Raw genomic sequence first — 24,494 nt, forward strand, 5'->3', positions numbered from 1 at the left:
ATCATTACTTTTTTTTTAAAAAATTTATTTATTTACTAATTGAGCATGCTGTGCAATTCTGTAAGTAAGCAAGTGAATGTAGAAGGCAGAGTTACAGCATTCTGTGGTGAAGCAAAGTATTTGAAATACCAAGGATAATTTCAGCATTAAAGAAAATATTAGACAAGGGGATGTTTTAGAATAAAGATTCTATATATTATAAATAAGAGGATTCTTGTCAACTGGAATTTGTATTTAATGGTAATATTTTAACTGTCACTTTTGTGTGCAAGGAATAGGACTAGTTTAAGTGTAAAAGATAACTGCATTTGTCAATAAAAGACCTATGTTCTTTTTTTTTTTTTTTCATCATGTAGCACTCTTTCAACTCATTCAAATTCACTTTTAGTGAATAAAGTCTTGAAAAGGGGGAAAGATTAAAAAAAGTGGGAATTTGAATATGAGACTTTAAAAAGAAGTAATATTATTATTATTACTTTGAAATACTGGGTAAACAACAGCTTCTTGGAATACCTGTAAAATACTAAGAAAATAATAGATAATCCAAATGTGAGTCTCGGATACACTTAGATATTTTTTAACAGATAAAAACAGATACTAAGTTACAAGGAACTGGTGTAGACACTAGTTTTAAATGTTTTCTTGCTTGCTTCTGTTTAAAATAATAATAAAGCAGATTATCCTCTTCTCCATACGTATTGTAGGTTCACTAGATGCCTATGCCTAGCTCCCAATCCGGTTTCCCAAGACCCCCTCATCCCACACAAAAAGGTACCATACAAAGATAATGTTTGACTTTTCTATACTGCTTTGTTACCAGACCTCTTACTAAGCACGAGAACAATGACATTTACTGCTACTCTTACTTTTTTTTTTCCCACTGATTTGTTTCTTCCTCTTCTGCTTACCTATCATGTATTTGTCTGCCTACATTATCATTTTTTCTTTTCCTCCATAAGTCCAGTATTCCAAATTTTCTGTATCCTAGTAGTTTCCCTCCCAAATCCTATACATTCGTTATCTTCATTGCATATAATCACAGCTCCCTTTACACATTATCTAAATTCATCTAAAAAAAAAAATCTGGTTCTGCACAGTCTTCCCCATTGACCATTCCTTTCATATGGGCTCTCTTTTTTTCCTTTTCCCAAATTTCTCTTGGTTCAGTGCTTTCTTCCCAAAATCGTCCTGATAAGAACAGGAAGCTTAACTACATTCTCTATCTCAGGCTGCTGTTTTGCTTATCTTCTTCACTTTCCTAATTTCTAGTGATTGCTTCATCCTGTAACTTTTCTGTTTTCTTTTCAAAATTCTGCATACCCTTATGCTAGCTTCTTCTTAAGCCAGATTCATCATTCACTACTAACAGCCTTTCCTCCTCATCCTGTTCAGTTTCCATGAATTCTCAGGCCTATTATTGCTTTCTTTCCCAAAATGTCTCTTTGTTTTCCAAGAGACCCTTTGCGCTTTGCCTGTCCTCCAAGTTTTCCTGTCCTATTCCACTATTTCTGTCAGTTTTTCCCTACTACACTCTCCTCTAGCCCAAAATTTGTTCATTTTTTTCTTTTTTTTTTTCTGTCAAATGAAATTTCATACACCAAGTTCTTATTCTGCTGCAAATTGTTTTTTTTTTTTTTTTTTTTTTTGTCTTGTGGCAGATTATCAGCCTTTCTCCAAATGAGTCTGTTAACTATTCGTCTGTCCCTTAGCAAAAAGAACTTATGCTTTTTAAGTCCTTTCCCACAAACTGTTTCTTCTTGGCTTTATCCTAGTTCTTCATTTATTCTGTGGGCTGATATTAACAGCACAGTAAGGTATAATGTTAAATGTTTTCAGACTACCTCTTCCTGTTGTAAAAAAGCCATTCAGCTACCATGCGTACAAAAGTTTCCTGGACCATCTGTTCTACTCCATCCTCAGTCTCTCTCAAACTCTTTTTATCTCATCAGCAAGCAAGCAGAGGGGTTTTTTCCCTCCCAGAAAGGACAAGACAGGAAATGGAAATGTTGAACAGATCCAGGCATAGAGAAAGAGAGCAACTGCAACTCAGCATACTGACTGCATAGTCCTATATGAAGTTACTTTTAAGGTCTTTGAAGGCTACAGGGGAAGAGTGAGAAAGAAATTATGATTTAACTTTGTTTATACCAGGAACCTAATGTGTACATTTTACTGCCTAAGTACTAGGAAAAAAGCTGTCCTGCAGCTGTCCTCAATGTTAATAAAAATTGCTTAGATACAGCTTCAGTCATTTGTATGAAAACCTAACCTATTGTCTGCATTGGTTTGAAACTTTTTAAATCTGTTTTTCAACAAGCAAAATCAGTGTAATAATCTCAGCAAATGATACTCTTTGATTCTTTCTTGCTATGTATGTGTTTGAAAGATAGACATCTAAAGGACTTCCACATTGAAAAAGAACTTTTTGTGGTTCTGTGAGGCTTGTGCACACAGTTCTATTTCTGATGGAAAAATCTTGGAAAAAAGTATGCCTAAATATGTGATATTTCTTATGAGATCAAAAACATTATTGGAAAAGGCTATTATCAAGGCTGTAAAGTCAAGCATTCCAAAATTAGGAAATGGCAGAATTAAGGTTGTCTTCCACACCTTTGTTCAGCTGTCTTTGTGTATTCATCATGATATAATCTTTAATTATGTGATTAGATACTGTATTTTGCACAGTACCTCATCCAGTGCAAGGGACAAGGATGGAATTGAATAAATGGATATCTACCCAATATTTTCTTTATCTCCAGGGCTCAGTGTGTGTTCTCATGCTATATATATTACCTGCTTTTTATACAACATTTTAATCATTAGACATCATGTTTTACAGGAAAGGTGTGAAAGACTTTCTCAATTTCTTTCATATATTAAATCTTAATTTTGGCATTTCCTAGAAGTTGAGTGTCTTGCCTTACCTTTTTGACAAGTAAACTAAAAAGTCAGAAGTTTCACAGTGAGATGATATCTGACAACCTTACGGTTAAAGTTGGACTTGAATCTTTAGATTCACAGTGATAAAACTAACAAAGTAACTGATGAATTGTAATAAATTATCATGAGTAGTGTGGTCTAAGGAACGACCATTTTGACATGAGGGTTTTACAGATATTTTTTGAGATAAATGAGTATAATCTTGGGTTACATTTCATGCTTCCTTTCATTTTTCTTGCAACCCATAGCTCTTTTAAAGGTGTCTCCATCAAGATTTCTTTTGCTTTTCTTTCTTTATTCCTCGGTCTCTGCCATTTGTTTTAGTCCTAATATCCTTATCCAAGCCTTATAATCTTTTTTCTTCTCTCTCTCTCTCTCTCTCTCTTTATTTTTTATTTTTTGTTATATATATATATATATAATTTTTTTAGGGGGTGTCTCATACAAATCAGGCTTTTAAATGAAGATTTCTATTTATATCCAGTCATAACTCCAACATCTTTACTTCTTGCACGTCCTATTGTTAAGCAAGATTCAAGATTCAGACATTTCCAAATATCTATCAGTATGCCACCTATCCAGGTACTTGTCAAGATTTCTCCCTTTAAGAGACTTCTCTTCAGATAAATTCACAGTACTTTCTTGCACTGTTTCCTGTCCTATGTCTTTCCTTCTCTTTTCAGCCACTAGGTCCTGTTTCTTGTCTAGTGAGTCCAAATCATGTGGTTCCCCAGCTTTAGTCTCAGTTACTGTCAGCCAGACGTTTCTTATTACTAGCTCCTTCTCAGTGTCTTCCAGTGCCTGATTCCTGTCCGTTTGTCCAGCCCATCTCAGTCACTTATTCTAGTCCTATTTTATTTTCTCTTTTTATTTCTAAGTCCAACTGCATTAGAATTATTGTCCTAATTTCTCTAAATATTATTTGAGTTTACGTTTGTAGACTTAAAGAAGATTACTGTTCTTTACTAATCATAGATTGGACACATATTCTGGTGCAAGACTACTCACAAATTATCTAATTATTTTTTGAAAACAGTTTTTAATATCCTCAAATGACAGGACATCTATTTCTTTTCAGATAAGTGAGAGATCAATTCTCTCTGCAGTCAATTTAACTAAAATGTCTTTTCTTTAGACATGTCTTCATTTATTCTTCCCATGGTATTGGTTATGATGGCCAGTGTAAGTTCATTTCTGTTTAGTCATTTTCCTTCAGTAACTCCATCTTTCTCCCAGGGCTTCTCCTTCCTGTCGTTTCATTTATGTTTGTTCCTCTCTCTGTCCTGCTTCCTCTTAATCAGAAACAATTCCATTTTGTCCCGTAGTTCCTCAAAGATGAGGTCATCCAACTGTATAATGTCATGCAAACTAATGGTCATATATTCTCTACAGTACTAATTAATTAATCCCAAGAAAATAAAAGTACTTGATTCTTTATACTTTCTTTATTGCATTTTCTCTCAATAAAACATCTTAGAAATTTTAAATATATATACACACATAAACTTGTAAATTCTGAATTTTGATTTAATTGGTACTTTCTCAACAGTTATTCCATTTTTCTTGCTGCTTAGTAAATGCTATGTCTTGTTATTCATTTATTATTGCATGGGACTTCTAGGAGAAAGGTGCTTGAATTTATTGGAGAGCCAGGGTTGTCAAACGGATTTATCATGTCATTTTCAGAGTGAAAATACTTTTTCACTTTCCCTTGTGACATCACTGCTTCTCTGCTAACCCATAAGAACATTATTTCAGCTTCCTTCCTATTGTTATTTTCCCATTTTCCTTTTCCCTCTGGACTAAGTACCATCCCGCCCCTGACCTGTGAGGCACAGTGTGTATGTGAACTGAGGTATGTGTCTGCTGGTTGACCAGGTGGCTGACTAGGAGATACACGCATTCTGAGGGATCAGTGACAAGTTAGGAGATGTGCATTTTCTGCTGGACATCTTGTTGCTGCCTCTTGGCAGCTGGGCAAATCAAACAGTACATGACGTTTCTCAGCAGCTCATGGGCCAAACAAATGGTTTTTCAAGATGCAAGAGACCCACAGCCCACCTGTTGTGCAGGCCTGCTATAAAGGTTGAACATTTCAGCAGGGAAAAGAAACCAGGAGCTGGAAACAAAGCTGTCAGAAGCCTGGAAGGCAAAGAGTTTTTTTTTTGATTTTTTTTTTTTTTTTTCTAGATAGATTGAACAACTGCCCAAGGAAACATCTGCTACTTAGCTAGGCTGTTTATGGAAACAAACAGCTGACTATTCTAGACCCACAAAAATGTAAAAAGGTTCTGCAATGCAGCAATGACAAAACATTGGACTTTTTTGGCAATGAACTTTACTGTAAAGTTCATCCTTTATTTTCATGCTACTGAGCCGATTATTCCATTAGGCCACGATTAAAAAAAAAAAAAAAAAAAAAAAAAAAAAAGGTACTGAATGATTTCTATTTATTTTGTCGAGGAAAACCCACAAAAATGATTTTTCAGCCTAGAATTAATCAAACATTAAGAAGGTCTGACTATATTTATGAAATACCATGTCTTGTCACACCATGCGTGGCTTTCAACAACCCAGCAATCTGTTGGAGAGAGATTATGCATTTTTCTTTTTAACTTTTTTTTTTTTCTTGTCTGTTTATTAGGTTTCTTCCTTACGTTTTCCATTATTAAGATTTCTGAAGTTCAGTAAGAAAACCAGTTTCAGTGTGTACAGCTTTGGTTGACTGCAGTCACAAGATATGACTGTCTCTGTAATGTGATTGTCTTCCTTAGTGTTATTCTAGGAATAGTCTAGTGTTCTATTCAGTAGTGAGATGACCTACCAGGAAACTGCAAAAAAGACAACAGAATGGAGCAAAGCTGTCACAGTGACCCACTAGGAAGAGATGTCTGCTGTCTTGTTATTGATCTTCCTGTGCATGCCAGTTTGTCAAACAAATTGATGCATCAGTTAAAACGTATGCATGTGCACTGTTCAATTTTAGAAGCTGAAGGATAGCTCTTCTCTTTCATTTTTCTTATACTTAAAAAAGATATTTTCAGATCTAGTGGTGTTAGAGGAGGGAAGCTGTTAGAAGTTCAGCATCTAACCCTCAGGGCCATATAGTGGAGCTGCTTTACTAAAACCTTTTTGCTGGTCCACCCTATTCTATTTTAATTTTTCGCTCAGTCTTTAAAATACTTGTTCATTAAAGATTGTTCCTATATGCAGTCATGTATACTTATAATGCTTCATTTTCCTTCTTGTTAGTGCCTTAAACTTCAGCTGCTTTTTGACTGCAGAGTGTAGCACCTTGTATTAATGTCAGGGTCATGCACTTATTATTCACCTGTACAGTGCTACGCAATTCAGTGAAATTATATACATAATAAATAACAACATTAATCTGTGTACACCACCTTGAATTTCATTACTGTTGCAGAAGGAATATCTTTGCAAATAGTTTCTCTAATTTTTATACATTTCAGAAAGAGTGGGGCTCTCTTCCTGTTCCCAAATTTAAATATTTTATTTTCCTTGAGAAGAATGAGGCTTGCTAGCTTGCTAGCTTTACAAGCTTACAAGTTATAAAGGCAGTTGTTTTCCTTTTTTTTTTTATCTTATTTTTATTTTAATTTTTTATCTGTTCTGGCACACAGTCCAGTATAGTTCAGATTTTAAATCTAGATTGTACATTAGACATTTACAACACCTCTTGCCAGTTTGTCTCTTATAGTTGATATCTGAATACTCAATGAGGAAACATACAGTAAAGATTTATTTTGCTTCGTATTTCCTTGACCATGAAGAAATACTGAATTATCTTACAGTGCATGGAAACCGTAATAAGTACATTCTCTATCCACCTGTTTTGCAGTCCAGCACTTTGGCAGGTTTTCAACCCAAGCTAATCAATTAAAGACAACATTGATTAACTTAAACAGAAGGTGGTATTGATTGCAGGCTGTAACCTATAAATAGACAACTCTTTCATAGTGTTCATAGGTCATTGTTAGCTACACCTTTAAACTTTAAGCTACTTAATGCTGTTATTTATCACCAAAAAGGCAAAGGGAGGGCACAGAGTTAATAAAAAAGTTATATATATATGTTGCAAAGCATTCTTTTAGAGCTCCCTCATTTAACACTTATACACTTAAATACGCTTTTTCACATTTTCTTTGATATTGCTGTTTATTTCAATTTACATGCCGTCTGATATCTGTGTATGTATGAAGCTCCTGGAAATCAAATATGTTCATGGCTTTTCTACTGAGATAAATGATTAATCAATCAAGGGCTTTCTTCCAACATGGTACCTTATTGCAATTTTAAAACAACTTTAAAATTAATGACTAAGCACAAACAGAGTGAAGTGGGAAAATTCAGGACAATGAGAATATTAAATAAAACACACTATGACCAAAGAGATTAAGGCTGTATATAGAAATGACTTCTTTTATTTTCATTAATTTCTTACTTCCTCCCAAGTTCATATTATTCAAAGGACAGATGGTTGAGTTCTTACCTAACAGACTTCTGATGTTATCTTGCTACATGCGAAAGATGGGCATTGCAAGCTACCTTCCTATGTATTTATGTTTACAATAACTACACCGTTCCCTTCATCTTCACCCTCAGAAGGCAACACAAACCTGAACAGGCTGGTAAAAATAAGCATTTCTAACACAGTCTCTTCATCTGGAATCACTTTTTTTTTTTTTTTTTTTTTACTTCTAAAGAAAGAATTGAAAGACATTTTTAAAAAGCAGGATGAAAATTTGATTAAAAAAATCCAACAGCTTTTCAGTGAAATGGCATTTCTATAGCCTATCATGAAACAGATAAAAACAAAGTGGATTTTTAGTTCACTCACAATGAAACTATAATCCTGTGCCTTTTATGTTGGGAGAGCTAAGTCTGATGACTGTAATCTCTGTTTATCAGTGTTTGCCTCTACACTGTGTAGAGGGCTGACCCTTTTCCTCCCCACCCCACCCCCCCAATGTGTTTACTACTTTTTAGACCAGTGCTGGAAAGTGGCATTATGTCAGCTGTAAAGTAAGTCATAAAGATTTTTTCTTGGCATTTTTTTTAAATTACCATAGAGATTAAAACAACAACAAAACCCACCGCTTGCTTGTGTATCATCCTCTTATAAGGGATCTTCTCCTGTCAGTAGTAGTGGTGCATTCTTCTTTGAGTTCATTAAGATTACATGGTCAACAGACCTCAAAATTTTGAACAGTTTAAGACTTTTCTAATAGTTGTGCTTTCCTTGTTACAACTTGTCATGTGAAACAAGAGGGAGACAACTCCTATGTCAAAATAACAGCAATAATTTTCAGTTCTACTAAAAGTATCATGCTTTAGAGAACTTCTAGTACAAGTAAGTTACTTTATCTCTTTCACACGCATAAGAGGAAATCTGTTTCACAAGGAGATCCAAGTCTTCTTCCTGAAAGTGTTTGAAGCTTTGGTAGGTCAAAATAAATGTCAAAATTCAAGATTTCAAATTCAAATCAATTTTTAAATTCAATCAGATTTAAAACATCTAGCCTGGTCAGTGGCCCTTTCTGACTGCTAGCCACCACCTGCATTGAAGCAAGAAAAACGGATAATTTCTTAGCAAGCCATGTAATGGAAGACATCTAATCATAGAATCATAGAATGGTTTGGGTTGGAAGGGACCTTAAAGACCATCTAATTCTATCCCCTCTGAATGGGCAGGGACACCTTCCACTAGACCAGGTTGCTCAAAGCCCTGTCCAACCTGGCCTTCAACACTTGCAGGGATGGGGAATCCACAGCTTTTCTGGGCAACCTATTCCAGTGCCTCACCACCCAGAGAGGAGAGAAGTTCTATACCTACCCTCATTTAGTTTAAAAACATTATCCCTTGTCCTCTCACTACACTCCCTGATAAAGAGTCCTTCTCCAGTTTTCTTTTAGGATCCCTTTAGGTACTGGAAGGCCACTAGGTCTCCCTAACTCCTAATGACTTAACTCTCCAGTTAGGTCTCCCCAGAGCCTTCTCTTCTCCAGGCTGAACAACTCCAAACTCCCTCAACCTGTCTTCATGGGAGAGGTGCTCCAGCCCCTTGATCATCTTCGTGGCCCTCCCTTTAATACTTCTATGTTATTCTTGTGCTGTGGACCCCAGAGCTGAGAACAGTACTCCAGGTGGGGTCTCACAAGACAGAGAGAGAGGGAGAATCAGCTCCCTCGACCTGCTAGTCGTGCTTCTTTTGATACATCCATCATCAATTTTCCATCTCATTTCTTCTTGTCTGAAACTCTGAAAAGAGGTTTCAGAGAGAAGATAAGATACTGTTATCTTAACTTTTAATCTTAGAAATCTTTAAAAAAAATTATTCAGGCAGATTTGAGATTCTCCAGGGCATGTGAGACATCCACTTGTGGTTAATCAGGCGTATGAAAAATCCAGGACTTTCTGGAGCAGCAACTGGAAGACACACAAAATACAGAAAGTTGACTGAAGTTGTTGAATCAAAACCTTTTGTCTCATTTAGAACAACTAAGAACATATTACATTCAGGATAACAGTCAATGCAAGTTTCTGACTTATTACATATTATGAATAAAATGTTATTTATTATTACATTTTTTCCAAATGGAAGGGTTACGCTACTCTTCCTCAAAACATTTTCAGTGGAAACATACAAACATTCATGGCATAATTTCTGTATATCTTGCTTTCCTATCTATGGACTGTTTTGTGTTTTAAATAGCATTTGGCTGAGATATGAAAATGTGAGATGTGGAAAAAAAAAATTTTTGTTTGTTTGTTTGTTTTTTAAAAAAAGCTCAAACACACTGACTTTTAAAAAGATCTTCTAATACTTTTTCTGATACTTTTTACCATATATGACTAATTTAAGCTCAGATAAGCTTTAGCCAAGTGGAGAATTGGGTCTGAATATGTCAGCACAGAACTTTGTTAATATGACTTAGAATATTTTTTATATTTTCTCAGTTCTTTGAAAACATCTTTATATCTCTGAATAATCTTCAACACTGAAATCTTTTCACAGCTGCTTTCTTTTTTCCATTTGCAAAAAATAAAAAATAAATGTAATTTCACTGTGAAGATTTCATGAGTAATATGAAGAATTAACTAAAAAAGTAAAGGTGAACTTTTGCAGAGATTCAAGAGAATTCATTTATTAAGAGTGTATGATTCTTTTCAATTGGTAGAATAAATATAAGTATTGAAACAAAATAAAATCATGAATCAATATGAAGGAAAACATGTTTGTGAATAAAGGTTCTTAGAATGTGGACATATCCGTGAGAAAACACTAATTTCATAAATCTACCAAAATTAACTAGTTCAAAAATAGTCTTTAATATTATATATTTTCAGAGGATAATCTATCTATTATAATGTTTCTGCATGAACACATGTTTTAGTGAACATAGTTCCTTTTTTTCCAATGATAATTCCAGTTTGCAGCCTTGTGGTCTGTCTCAGATAAACTGTTTTGAGCTATGTCAGGTGTAACTTGGAAGACAACACAAATGTTATCATTGTAATGTCTGAACAACTTTGCAATCTTTAATGGATTCAATCTTCACATCAGAAAATACTCCTGTGATGAAGAATAAAGCAACTACCTTTATAGAGAGGCTAAGGATCTTGATCATAGGTATGTCAGAAATCTGTAGCAGATCGGGGACTGAACTTAATCTTGCAAGACCTTAACTTTTTATTCTGCCCTTCATATTTTAGCCTTCCCTTTTATATGTTCCTTCATGTTCTCTCATTATATAGACATATGCAAAACTAGATGGAATTTCCCCGGTTGAATATTGGTGGTAATATTTATGTTCCAAGACTTCATGGTAGCAGAATACATGTAACACATCATCTGTGCTTGTTCTGCGCTTTCTCAGACTGATGGCTTAACTCTGAATATCAGAGTAATGACACAGTGCACGTGGTATAAGTCTTTTCAGGTCTTTTCATTGTTAGACATAGATTTGAAATCCAACAACATATGTTGCCTAGTATTATTTGATTATTGTTCCGTTTGTTATAATTACCTCTTACATGTCAAGCTGGACCTATGTGTTCAGCTGTTATAAAAAGATCTAATATAAACTCTAGATTCTCTTACTTCTAGCTACATACATATAACAAGTTTGGTTAAATATCTTTGATAAAGGCATTTAAAAGATGTGAAACTAGAGTAAATTAATGAGGAATGGGTTATTTAATTTGTATAGGATCTGCCAGATTCCTAACCCCAGAGCTCAGCTGAATTTCCTTCTTCAGCTTTCTGGTGTACAGACAGGCTCAATACCTGCTACACTCTTACTCACAGAAGTGAAGATAAACCAGTATTAGCTTTCTGTATGTCAGGAGCTAGAGACTAAGCATGCATGCATCAGTATATGCTTTCTTTTCCAAGTGGTCAAATCACACACAGATGTAACATTTAATTAAGTTTAGACATCAAATGCAAGGTTCTCCTTAAGTATGCTATGCCAACAAGAAGAATCAAAGGATCATTTATACAGAAGAGTATTCACAATATATTCAACAGTATAGTATTCAACAACAGCAAAACAATCCTGTAAGGATGCTTATTTGGAAGCATCACTCAGATTTGAAGGATTTTGATGAGCAGTAATGCACAAGGTGAAAGGTAAGGCAAAACCATTCAAATACTGTGTTTCTAGTTGTTAAAAAGGAAGAACCAGTGAAGGAATTAAGAGCAAGGGACAATTCAAAAGAGTGGACTAGGAAAATATTTTTGCCATATGGTTTTGTTTATACCACTCTGACAGAAAATAAACTTTAGTAGGCAAGATATGAGGAGAAACAGAATGTGAATTCATAGCTAGTGAGGACAGGAGATGAGGGGCAGAGGCTTTTTATGAAAATAAATTTAAATGCTATGTTGTAATGAAGATCCAGAAGTGACAAACAGGCAAGGTACTTTGATTTTGAACTTCAACTGACAGACAGGATGAAAAGAGCGGTTCATGGTGACTAAGTGTCATACTAGGAAGAGAAGGAAGATTCTGAAGGGTTGCAAGATTACCACCTCTGTTTTCCCAACCATAGAAATATTTACACAGAAAATCAGAAAAGCAGGCAGAGATTTTAGAAGAAAAGGGAATAGGTCTGGAATACGAAGGAAGAGCTATGTTAATTTCCAACATGGATATGATAGCTGAGTTTGTGGATTAGATTACTCAGATATGAACCACACAGAGGGAGACACTGGGAGGAAGAGCTCAGCCCAGAGAAACTAAAATAGAAAGTTGAAGCAGACACCCAAAAGATCAAACTGAAAGAGATTAGTCATGTGGATGGAGAATAAGATCCTAACAAAGGGAGAATGGTATCTGAATACCAAAAACTTTGTATTAAAGGCTAGCCTAGAAAAGTCTAGGAGGTGGGGTATGGAGTTGTAAGATGTGGATAGCTGCAAGACTTGGCAAGAAAGAAGTCATTCAAGACAGCCACGTTTAACAAAAGTTTGCAGAGAAGCTGACTGCCAAGAGAACTTATGGTCAAGGAAGACACCTCTGTATTTTGGAAATATTCTAGTCATTCAACCATGTATTAAACTGGCTCATGCCTACAAAATTAGCAACATGGTAGTATTATATCCACATTGTTAAAGAATACAAAACTATTCAAAGAATAGCAAAGTTTCCAGGGTTCTGACTTCAAGTTAAAGTCCTTCAGTGCATTTCCCTGAGGTTAGGATGGTGTTTATAGCATTTATACGCTGTGAGCTATAGAAATTTTCTTGGACATTTTTGCTTAACCTCTGTGATAATTGTGCTTTAGAATTTTCTTAATGGCATTATAGGCAGTAATCCTATTAAAAAAAAAAGGTGGGGGGGGGAAGAGGAGATAGGCATGGCCACAATTTTTTCTCCCCCCTTGTTATATTTAAAGAAAAAAATATCAATTTCAGTCATATGCTGCAGATTTGCTACCTAACTGAAAGAAGAAATAAATTAAATCACTGCAGTTTAATATCTGACTCCAGACAAAATGTACATACACAGAAAAAACTATCACAGAGAGGTGCCTTCAGATGGATCTTGGTAGAAAGCTGGGAGGCGTATCACTTGAGGGGTGGGGTTGGGGTGGGAGTTTAATATTTTGAGGATGTCATAAAATGTTACTTTTACTTCTGCATCAAACTATAAAATACAGTAAGTGTTCTTAGCAGCCTTCTAACAGTCTGTTTTTGTGAAGAGTACCACCTAGTGATTTTCACTGCTCGTAGAAAACCTGGTTTGAACGGGCATAGATGTTAAGAATGAGAGCAACAGAAAATGCAGTTCTATATAGTTTGTCATATGCAAGCATATGTATTCACTTCATGGAAAAAGAAAACTTATGTTACTATATTTGGAGAGGATGTCATAAACTCTTGATAGAGCGATCTTTTGCTGTAGTAGCTTAAACTACAGTATAAGCATATTATGTGTTCAATATTGTATATCATAAAATATGGTTTAAATGAACAATATTGAAATCAAAGTTTCAATTTAGCACCTTGAGTGTATTGTCATCAAAAGCCTAGCCAGTTATATTTATAGCTTCATATTTGTTCATGAGGAAAAGAGTTAAGAAACTTAGGGATTTCTTATGCTCTATACAAGCTCAGTAGGTTTTAGAAAACAGAATTAGGTCCATAATTATCTTTTCTTTAAGCCTACAATAAAATAAACAAATAAATAAATGCCACTACCATACAAACTACAAAGGTGAAAAAATGCTGTATCTTGCATTTTTCTACCTCCTGTGGCTAGGGACAGAATGCAGACATGCCACAATAATGTTTTTTATTTCTACAGTTCAAACAATATTAATGAGAACATCATTTTGGAGAACTAATTATTTCTATTTGTCTTGTGTCACACTTTCTAATTCCCCTATATTAGCACAGCCAAAGCAAATTAATTGCTTTTCCAGCAGTTGAACCTTGTCCAAGAATGAGCTCACATTCCCTTCCAGTTTTGCAGTTTCTAGGAGTGCACTGTGTCAAAAATTTCTCTTGATACTAGACACAGCCCAGAGAATATCTTTACAGATTTCTGTTGCTGCTCACTTGATGAAATTTATAAGTTTAAGTGACCCACTAGGAAAGATAAAGTTCTTAGCTGCAAGATTATACATCAAAACAGTTAAAGTGAAATTAAAATTAAATGAATGAATCTCACTGAAGCAAAAAAAGCAGTAATTAATGGTTCCCTTAATTGTCTTCATAAAATATTTGCATGGGTCTAATTTGCATAATTTGCATGTATTAATTAATCTTTCAAAGGAATTTTGTGCTGAGAGAGGCCAAAAAATCTCTTTGTTTTATTTAACATCTAATGAAATATTTATCTTCGTTAATGAACTTCTCATCTTCATTAAAATAAAAATTGCACAAGTTTGTATGCTTTAAATGTTTTTATAATTGAAGTATACAAAAAAAAAAATCTCTTCAGACCTACAGTATCTGAAAAGCAAACACATTATTGTGCATTCTACATCATTTTGACTCCAGCAACATTTTAAATTTGAGAGCTCCTGTTCACTATACACTAAGTTTTCAAAGGGTTTTACATGACTTCAATTCCCTGTTATTATTATTTTTTTTTAGTTTATTTTTATGTTTATTATTATTTTACTAGTGGGAATGAGAAGGTAAACTTTTTGGTATTTTCATCAGTGTCACCCTGTGATAGATAACAACTTTTATATCACCAAATTCAGGTAAAAAAAAGAGAAAATGTTTAAAATACTGATGGAGTTTGTACATGACATGGAGTTAGTTTGTATTCTGCTGGACTAACAACTGAGGAAAAACAGTTTGCGAGTTACTATCTGACTTTTAATGACTGAGTGTGGAATAAGACTGATGACAGTAACAGTTACAAAAAACAGTAGTTGCAGGGGACCTAGTTAAATGACAGATTGCGAGTATCAGCAACTCTAAGACAGTATAGCTAGCCATTCAGAAAGAGAATATGAAGTGGAAAAAAAAATATGAAGTTTTACGCAAAATTTGAATATAGAAGTGTAAGGAGATAAAAAGAAATAAAGTACATTGCAGAAACCTATTTCTGTAATAAATAAATAAATAAATAAATAAATAAATAAATCTAAGAGGACAATGATTAGTTTTTAGGGACAAAGGTGAAGGCTATTACTTAAAAAGGAGACCACCTAGCATCCCAAGGTAATGTGTCAGTTACTTAATATTGTTGGAAATAGTGACTGTGGAGAAAGAATACAAAGTGTAGTTAAAATAAAATAGCTTCTATACAAATGTTAACATGGTATGTAATAAGATTTGTGAAATTTCTTTTTTTTTTTTTTTTTCAAGGATAAGTACAATATTATTGGAATAATAAAAGTATACCTGAAGTAAGGAAATGTTTGGGGATTTAGAATACAAATAAACTATATTTGCACAATGAAACAGTACAATGGGATTTGTACTCATTTTCAATACGCCAGCATATGCTTAAATCCTTGAACAGAGAGTTTATAAACACATTAATGTGTTTGAATTCATTTTAAACATGCAATACTGTGGAAAGCCAGCCCTGCAGAGATAGGAAAGTAGGAGCTGTTTAAGAGTGCTTTTAGGACACAGCACTAAGTATTTAAAAGAAATAAAGAAACAGGATGTTTAAGTTATTGAGACTGTATACAGACTCATATATTTGCTACATTATCCTATACTTTTTTCAACTGATAAAATATAGTGGAACTTTGCTGATAGATACTATAATGGTAGTATAGATATTGCTATGTATGATAAAGATGTGGAATTAGTGGAATAGCTGCTGAGGCAAAGTGATTATCTATAAAATACCCAAACAATATTGGTGGAAGTGAAATGTTTTGCTTCATATATTTGTGAGGTAGATGTCTTCATCTGAACTAGCTGGCTGGACTCCTATTTAACGCAGTGGAGAGTAATAGACACGACTGTCTTTGAGGAAAATGAATTATGCCTTCCAAGTCCCTTTATTGATTACAAAGGGAATCTAAAAATGTATTTTAAATGCAGCTTTCTACATTGTAGATGTTGGAAATTATTTCGATGAACCTTATTGGTTGTGTATTCTCATTTTTACTTGCCTCAGAATGTCACCATTGCTTGTGACAGGAAACAGTATAAGCAGCTGAATTTCAGTCAGTTTTTGTAACTACCAATGTTGGAAGTGAGCAGTTGTGCATCATTTCTGGAAACATAGCAATGTATAACAATTTCTTGTCTACTTGACGTAGTAATGTTTCTATACTTATCTGTGCAGTTCTGAAAGTTGTATAAAGCATAACAAAAAAAAGCATGTAGAAAAGATGACTTGAATTCTGCATTAATCTTGAAGCTTTTCAACATTTATTTCAAATGGATGCTATCATGTGAGGCACAATACATTAAGCAAGATTCAAAAGAAACATTCCAAAACCTCTGAAATAAGAACAAAAGTGGATATAAATTGAGAGGTTGAAAAAGAGGTGGAGGACAATCTCATAAAATTCTAGATAGGAAAATGGTATCATATTACTAATATAGTTTTATCGTATTAATGTAACTGTATTACGATGTCATCAATAATTTGTAATGGACAACTGGTAAATGTTTCTCCATTTAAATGTAACATTGCTTGCAAACAAGACATGGTCTGGAATTAACCTGATGAAGTGTAGAAGTCTACAATGTAGACATCTGCATCTGTGCTTGTCACCCTACACCTTCTATAGGAAGAATGGAGAGAAACATCTACAGTACAGTTAATTACTTCATAAAATAGGTGTTTATATGTATCTTTTGTCTATGGAAGGAGCATAAGTAGAGTACCCTTCAGTAGACATCTACAAACAAATTTAGCAAGTTGAGTCACATTCCAGAAATACTGAATTCAGTTTCTAGAGGTGAGAAAGTAACTTATTTGTGACTGGTTGGTTTAGCTTCTGTTTACTGATTTTATTTTAATTTTCTATACTACAAGTTAGTTCTACAGTTGAAGTAGCTCAAGATAATCTAGTTGGAAAGGATAAACATAGGATATGGCAGTCATGATAAGTAAATGCTAAGGAGTCACTGTCTGTTTATGTCACATTTTGCAGCAAGAAATAATTAAGTAATATCATTTTCAGAATTAAAATCATATCATTTGTTTGCATTAATTATATGTTTTGAGTCTGATGTCTTGCTGTTGAATGATATAGTAGAGGAACAGCTCATTTTTTTCATGCTTCAGTGAAGTTTCAACCAATGCCTCAAGCCAGAACCAATGAGATCTTTATACAATTTTTATCTACTGATTTCTTGATGGCAAAAACAATGCTTTGGTATCTCACAAGAGTATTGTGAAACTTAATGTTTGTAAAGTATTCTAGATTCTTGGATGAAAGGCGTAATAGAAGTTCGGTTATATTATTAACTTTTGCTTTTATATTGTCATTGATGACTGATCAGATTCCTGGGGATTAAAAAAGTGGCGAAGAGAGTGATACGAGAAACAGCAATTTACGACCAATATAAACTAATTACAGTTACTTTCAAATCTAGCACAGGGTAATATAAAGGGAAAACTATTTTATCGTGTCTCATAAGGAAAGACTTGAGAGCCATAATTTTTTGTAAAGACAGACTGCCTGGATTTTCATATGAGAAAAATTTAATAGACTCATTTACCTTCGTTATTCTATGTTAGATCAGAAGTGATGTATTAGTAAGCGGCAATGTTTTAGTGTAATAAGTGGTAGTTTTACTTCTATAATCCTAAACTAACCGTATGGTCCAAAGTCATAGAATCACAGAATCATTTGGGTTGGAAAAGACTTCTAAGGTCATCTGGTCCAAACTTTGAGGCTCCCCCACCTCACACCCTTTCCATCTGCTCCCCACCCCCACCCCCACCCCCCCCCGCTTCCCTGACACAGGACCCCAAAATCCTGCTGTTAAGAATGAGAATTCAATAATCATGTAATATGGGCAAACATTCACTTAGACAAACAAGCAGCTAGACTTAAAATGTAAATAAAAATGTATGGTGATATTGTATCAGGTAGACGACCCTTTGTACTGTATTGAGTTAGAGAAGTAACCACCTTCCTAAAACATCACTTTGTTTCAGTTACTGTATTACTTTTCTATGTGTTCAAAAAAAAGGGGGGGAAAGGAAAAGGGAAAAGGAAAAAATGAAGAAGGGGGAGAGGGATGGGGGGGGGAAGGGGAGGGTGCGGGGATGGGGAAGAGAGGGGGGAGAGATAGAAGGGAAGAGGGGTGAAGACAAGATGTGAAGAGATGAGAGAAGGGAAGGGGAAGGGGAAGGGGAAGGGGAAGGGGAAGGGGAAGGGGAAGGGGAAGGGGAAGGGGAAGGGGAAGGGGAAGGGGAAGGGGAAGGGGAAGGGGAAGGGGAAGGGGAAGGGGAAGGGGAAGGGGAAGGGGAAGGGGAAGGGGAAGGGGAAAGAAATCCTTGCCTATAGAAACTATGTAAATTTATACTAGGCAAGGATCTGACAATGTAATTTTATAGTGGCCAAAGATCTAATTTTCATCATTTCTCTTTGCCAGTAGGATGAAAACAAACAACAAAAACAAAATACATACACACAAAAAAAATATCCTTCAGAAATAGGAAATATTTATAGTATTATATTTTAAGATAAATTCCTAATATGTCTGTAATGTTCATATAACTGCCTAATTGGAAAACAGCAAAACAATTATTTTTTTTTAATCCTTAAAATGATGTTTTCCAGCAGTGATTGTATTTATATTAATATAATTAAGAATGATAACATCAAACAATTTAGGCTTTGTAAATTCAAGCATTGACCTTTCCAATGGATTTGGTATGGAACATGACCCATCTTTATTAGTATCTCAAGTTATATATATCTCAAATATTCTTCCAGTGAACTGACAGATGGCTTGTAAAGAGGAAAAATTATTCTACAGGGTAGATCACTAGCTTTAAAAAAGAAATCTCTAGTATTTCAACCCTTCTGAGGAAATATTTTGGTCACTGTAAGGTTCCATAACACCTGAAGGGCATCCTGTTAAACAGCAACATATGTAATGATAATATGAAGTCATTTTGTTTTTCCTGGTTGAGAAACAGAAAATGTGTATAAGTAATGTTAAAAGGAAAAAAAATCCTATTCTATTCTTGTCAGCCTTTATTATTATTATTATTATTATTATTATTATTATTATTATTTAAGAGGCACAGTCTCTAATAGCTTAAGCTGCATAACATAATAGTGTGTTTTGTCATGGTCGTTAGAAAAGATGGAACAAAATGTTATAGCTAGCCTTAGAAACAAACTGTTATGAAGTCAGGACAAAGAAATTTACAGTGCTGGTTTATGAGCATAAAATTAGAATAAAGATTGTTAAAAATATGTAATACTATGTGAGATAACTCAAATTTTGACTTGTTTATTTAGTCCGTTTGTTGATTCTGCAAATTTTGCCTATAACAAACTGTCCATGCAACCCTTGCATTAAACAACATGTATTTTTCATGATATTGTTTCACACTGCAATATGCTGGCTACAAGGCCTTTCAAGTAATCAAGTTATATTGAATACAAACATAAAATAAAAAGCAGCAATAATTTACTCTCATTTTTAGCTTTATACTCTGACTCAAAGATATATACTCTTAGGTATTGAAGAGAGTACAGTATGTTGGCACATTGATGAATTGAAAATAAAAATATTGTGGTTGGATCAGACTCCTTGGCTTCATGGGAAATAGTGGAAGCATCATAAAAGTGGTATAACTGACTAGAGGATCAGTTCCATTTTCATCCCTATCATCAAATTTGTTGTGACAATCACAGTGTCTATCACAGCAGTGACTATGCCATCATAAGCAATCTGGTTCCCAGTACTAAAATACTGAAATGCTAAAACACTAATAAAAGTTACAAAAATCAGTTCTCTTCCAGTTCCAAATGGGCAATAATTCCAAAGTTTGATCTTAAATTCAGTGTACAAAAGCATTCTAATTTTAGGAATTAAAAGTCAAGTTTCCCTGTAGGTTTTCCATATTATTGCAAAACCTATGACTCTTGGATTTTCCAGCTAAAATTAAATGTACAACCAAGCCTATTTTAGTGGACCAGAATTTCAGTATATATGTTCAGGATATTCTCAGTTCTTACCTCACTTCCTGCTAAAATGGTGTAAGATTAGGGATTGGACTAAGTGGGCTTTAAAATCTGCAGTTGAAGGCAATCATCTCACAAATATTAGCTTAAAGACCATTTTAATACCTCTCATCTTGGAAGGTTACATCAGAATCAAGTTCTTGCGATAGAAAATAGACTTGTTTTGTGTCTCTTCTATTTAATGTATTTACAAAGAATTATCAGGTTTTTTTTTTTGTTTTGTTTTTCCTTCCTATGATAAGCATATAAATGAGTTTTATTTACATGTTATGGATTCTCTTCCTTGCATCAAACTGGAAGCCTGTTCTGAAATTATTCTTGTTTAAATTCACCCTGAGCATGTGTAATCAGCATACTAAACCACTGTTCCAGGAGAGGTACTGCAAAGTGCTTTGTACAGCACCATTAATAAGTTGCTAATGAAAATAGATAGTATTAAGTGCAAAACTAAGAAGAAAAAAAGAGAAAGAAAAAAAGAAAAAACAACCACGACATAACATTTTCTTCTCCTCTGTTTTGACAAAATCATGTTTCCAAGCAAGAAAATTTTACACTTCAGATATTTTGCGCAGGTCAGATCTACTGACTCCAAGGTAGTCACTTGATTCCAGGGTCACTGATAAAGATAGCTCTGGCATTTAATATAGCCAGTCTCTCTTCTCTTTCCACATGGATATGGTCTGGGATTTCTCTAGTGGGGTGCATCCAGGACACAGTCTGTCATGACACAGTTTTTTTTTTTGTTTTTTTTGTTTTTTCCTGAGGAATCTATTGGCAAAGAAACAGAGTTGTGCCAAATTCAAACCACCTGGCCTTAAGGCTAACTGATTTCTTTTTTTTTTTTTCTGGGAGGGAAGAATAGTAATTTTGAAGTACCTGTTTGAAATTATGCTACCACTGAGAGGGAGTAGGAAAGGTTTTGTTATCACCACTGTTCTTAAATACATGTGTGAAGATATGTCCAAGACAGAAGATTACAGTCAGTTAGGGGAACTAGTGTGAATTATGAATAGAAAAAATTTTGTCTGAGCCAGCATTAGTACTTGTCAGAGAAACAGAGTTCTTCTATAGTTTAAAACGCTAGTATTTTCCTTTCCTTACAGGAGTAAAAGCATTTTGCTTAAGTATTGCTTGATAGCTGACTACTAGGTTAAACGCCATATACATCTTTCAGCTTGAAGCCTTCATCATACCTGAAGTTTTTTTTTTTCAGTTTTGAAGCTGTGTTGCTCATGCTACGCCCCAGGAACATCATTAGGATCTATTCATATTTCTATTTAATAGTAAGGATTATGTGTGAGTTCAGTTCACTGCTCATTTCTTAGGGCATGATTTCTGTTTTGTTTTCTGTCACCTTGACTCCTGTTCTAGAGCTGACTGCTTGGTTCCATTGTCTGCCATAAGCTTGCTTTCATACAAAATACCTATAAGCATCAAGCCTTTGTTACATATCTTTTGATATCCCATGGATACTTAATAGATTTTCCATAGGCTTGCCACTGTACAATCTATATATTTTACAGCTTCATTCCCTCCTGGTTTACATGTGACTATTTCTTCATGGTTTACATTGGGCCTTTATTCTGTTTTAGCACACAGATGAGAACATGGGTGATTGGGTATTAAAGAAAAATGTAGCGTTCATGTGATATTGATATTAGAATAGGATTCCACGCATAATGTAATTGATATATGTAGGGTAATGTAAGTAGTAAAGCTGAAAAATCTCTTTAAATGGCCTCTATTTTCCATTGAAATGTGGAATAACCCTTGCAGCATTTGAAATGACATTCTGAAACTGGAATTAAATACAAGCTGGATCATACTGTTATATTAATTGCGGGTTTTAATTCTAATCTGAAAATGACAAGACATTAGTCTACCTTTTAGTTATTAAGGTATTACAACAAATGAAATTTACTCATTTATAAAAGTAGCTTGTAGGGAATAATAATATACATTTATGATTCTGTGAATCAGAAGAGAGACACTGCATACGAGTATTAGGTAAGATATTAGGTAAGGTATTAAATAAGCCTTTTCTTGTGTTTTATCATGTAGTCTGGGGTAAAGCTCTAGAAAAGATAATAATATCTTTCCTTCATCAGATTTGAGAAGAAAAGTGGAAAAAAGAGAAATCAGACTAAAAAACAATTCAAAATTTCTGTTTCCATCAAGATTTTACAAGGGAAAAAAAAAAGAAAAAAAAAAAAGGTATCAGTCAGAAACTACATTCCAGTATTTAGATCTCAACTCTTTCTCAATTTTATGCTGTCAGATTCAAGTTTTCTTGTTAATTGGCTTGCTAAAAAAAAAATATGTGAAGAAAGATTTTTATCTTTTGGAAAAATACGATACCAGGTAAAACACATCTTTATATAGAATTTAAAACTGTTTAATGCAGGACAGATTGATCAGCATAAGCATTATCCACTCTGTGATACAAACAGCATTGAACACAGTGAGCTCACATGATGATCATATTTAGTTATGACCACATCCTTTAATAACTTTTCCATATGATTATTCCATTGAAGGTGTTCTGTTTTGTTTTGATTTTTTGTTTTGATTTTTTTTTTTTACCAAAAGAAATGACCACAATACAATGCCACACACAAAAAGCAACCAAACAACCGAACAACCAAGAACCCCCAAAATAGAAGTGACCACAATACTTAGGTTTAGTGATTCTAAGTAATCAGTTCTGTTGTCTTTTTCTGGATGTACTTTTGTTTTGTTTATATGAATAGGAAAAAAAGGTAGCTAAGTTCATAAGGCAACAATAAGAGAGAGTGTGATTTTTCAAAATCTATTTCTTTTAAAAAATTTCTCATATTGCCAGTTCAGTCTTTTAAGTGCTCAAAATGGCAAGCTCTGTGTGTTCTATATGATCTTTAAATAATAGAAGATGACATATACAGGTAGTCCATCACTTTATCAGTTTACTGAAGATCAGATTGATGACCTTTGCTTGCTCCCACAGTATTCAGTGATTTAATGAAAACATATAGTCATGATTAAAAAACATGATAAAATTTCTGAAAGAAGAACCCAAAAGTTCAATAGTTAAAATAGCTGGAAAAAAAAAAAAGTGTTTAGACTCTCTTTTTTATGCATCCATGTTTTTATTTATTTATTTATTTATTTATTAATCTGGAAATTCAGACACAGAATTAAAATATCCAAAGTATAAATTATTATTTTAAAAAGAAAGGCATGAACATCTCTATCTCCTGAATATTTGCACTGAGTATTAACACAAATATATTTGTACATGAATGTTAAATAGAGAAATGAAAGGCGTATGATTAATAACAATATGGAAATTTGAAACTAATTTATTGGTGTTATACAAAGGGCAAACTAAGATAGTGTTTGGCCAAATATGTTTACATACTTTCTATTTGCATGAGTTTATTGAACATGCAGTGTGAAAACGCCCATATTTGCACAAAGACTGGATAAGCACTTTTTTTTTTTTTCCCCCAAATAACTGCTCAACTGCTCAAATTTCAAAGCCTCAACAGTTGATCCAGCCCTCCTATACCTCTCTTTTTCTACTTGGGAAAAGGGCAGTGGATTCAACCATGTTCTGCAATACGTGACCAAACAGTAACAATATCAGGACAGTATAGATCCATCTGTCCCTTCTTTTCAGTGTTGAGTCACGAAGCTTCAGTGTTCTGATTAACCTTGGGTACTGGGAGAGGTCTTTTCCCCTTGCAACATAGTGTTTTGCATTTTATAAGGAAAATAACAGAAAGTTCTGTTCAGTTGATTTCCTGACTACATTTACAGAAGTGGGGGTTTATATTCTATGTTATACTCTGCAAACTTTGAAAAGGAATCAATCTCATCATAAATGGTTTTCTCATGATTTAAAATGTATACTCCCATTTTTATCTTCCTGCTTTGGTGGGAAATACATCCTCTTTTGTGTTTATTTTAAATAAAATATATGAAAAGTATAAAAAAACAGATTTTATCCTTGATTAGCTGCTTCTTTTATTTTTTTCAAAGAAGCGTTACAATTTGACTTAGATCCCTTCCATCTGTCACAATATGCTTGCTTTTATTTGGACTTCCTATTCCTGTCTTATCAAATATCACATGAATCATTACCATTTGTTTGCCATCCCTTTCGTTTGTTTTGTTTCTCTTCCTCCAAATGATTAAAACATCAGGTTGAATGAAAGGTTAGAAGTACACTGTGATTCACATTTGCCCCATCTTATTAAAACAAATAAACCAACCAGTTATATAATTTAAATGTGCTTGAGCTATGACTTACAGATGCTTTTATCAGCTCTAGGCTGAAGAGGTTGTGTGCATTCAGGCATGCACGTACAACTGTTCTTTGAAACGGACAAACCTCATTAGATTA

General features: G+C 34.1%; 1 protein-coding gene across 9 annotated transcripts in view; it reads left to right on the forward strand.

Moving 5' to 3' along the window:
- The window catches only part of DACH1 (dachshund family transcription factor 1), a 380,086-nt gene that overhangs the window by 346,920 nt on the left and 8,672 nt on the right, over positions 1 to 24,494 (forward strand). For 3 of the 9 annotated variants that reach the window (XM_048079099.2, XM_048079098.2, XM_048079104.2), the window contains one exon: positions 705 to 771. The exons of 5 other annotated variants lie outside the window; for them this stretch is intronic. In XM_048079099.2, coding sequence (XP_047935056.2) covers positions 705 to 727 — 23 coding nt within the window. In that variant the 3' untranslated portion in view covers positions 728 to 771. Of the gene's footprint in view, positions 1 to 704; positions 772 to 1,949; positions 2,919 to 24,494 lie in introns of those variants that run through there. One more of the 9 variants, XM_066987833.1, reaches the window with a different exon arrangement.

The sequence above is a fragment of the Anser cygnoides genome, chromosome 1 (genome assembly GCF_040182565.1).
Source record: "Anser cygnoides isolate HZ-2024a breed goose chromosome 1, Taihu_goose_T2T_genome, whole genome shotgun sequence".
In the NCBI taxonomy this organism is placed as follows: Eukaryota; Metazoa; Chordata; class Aves; order Anseriformes; family Anatidae; genus Anser; species Anser cygnoides.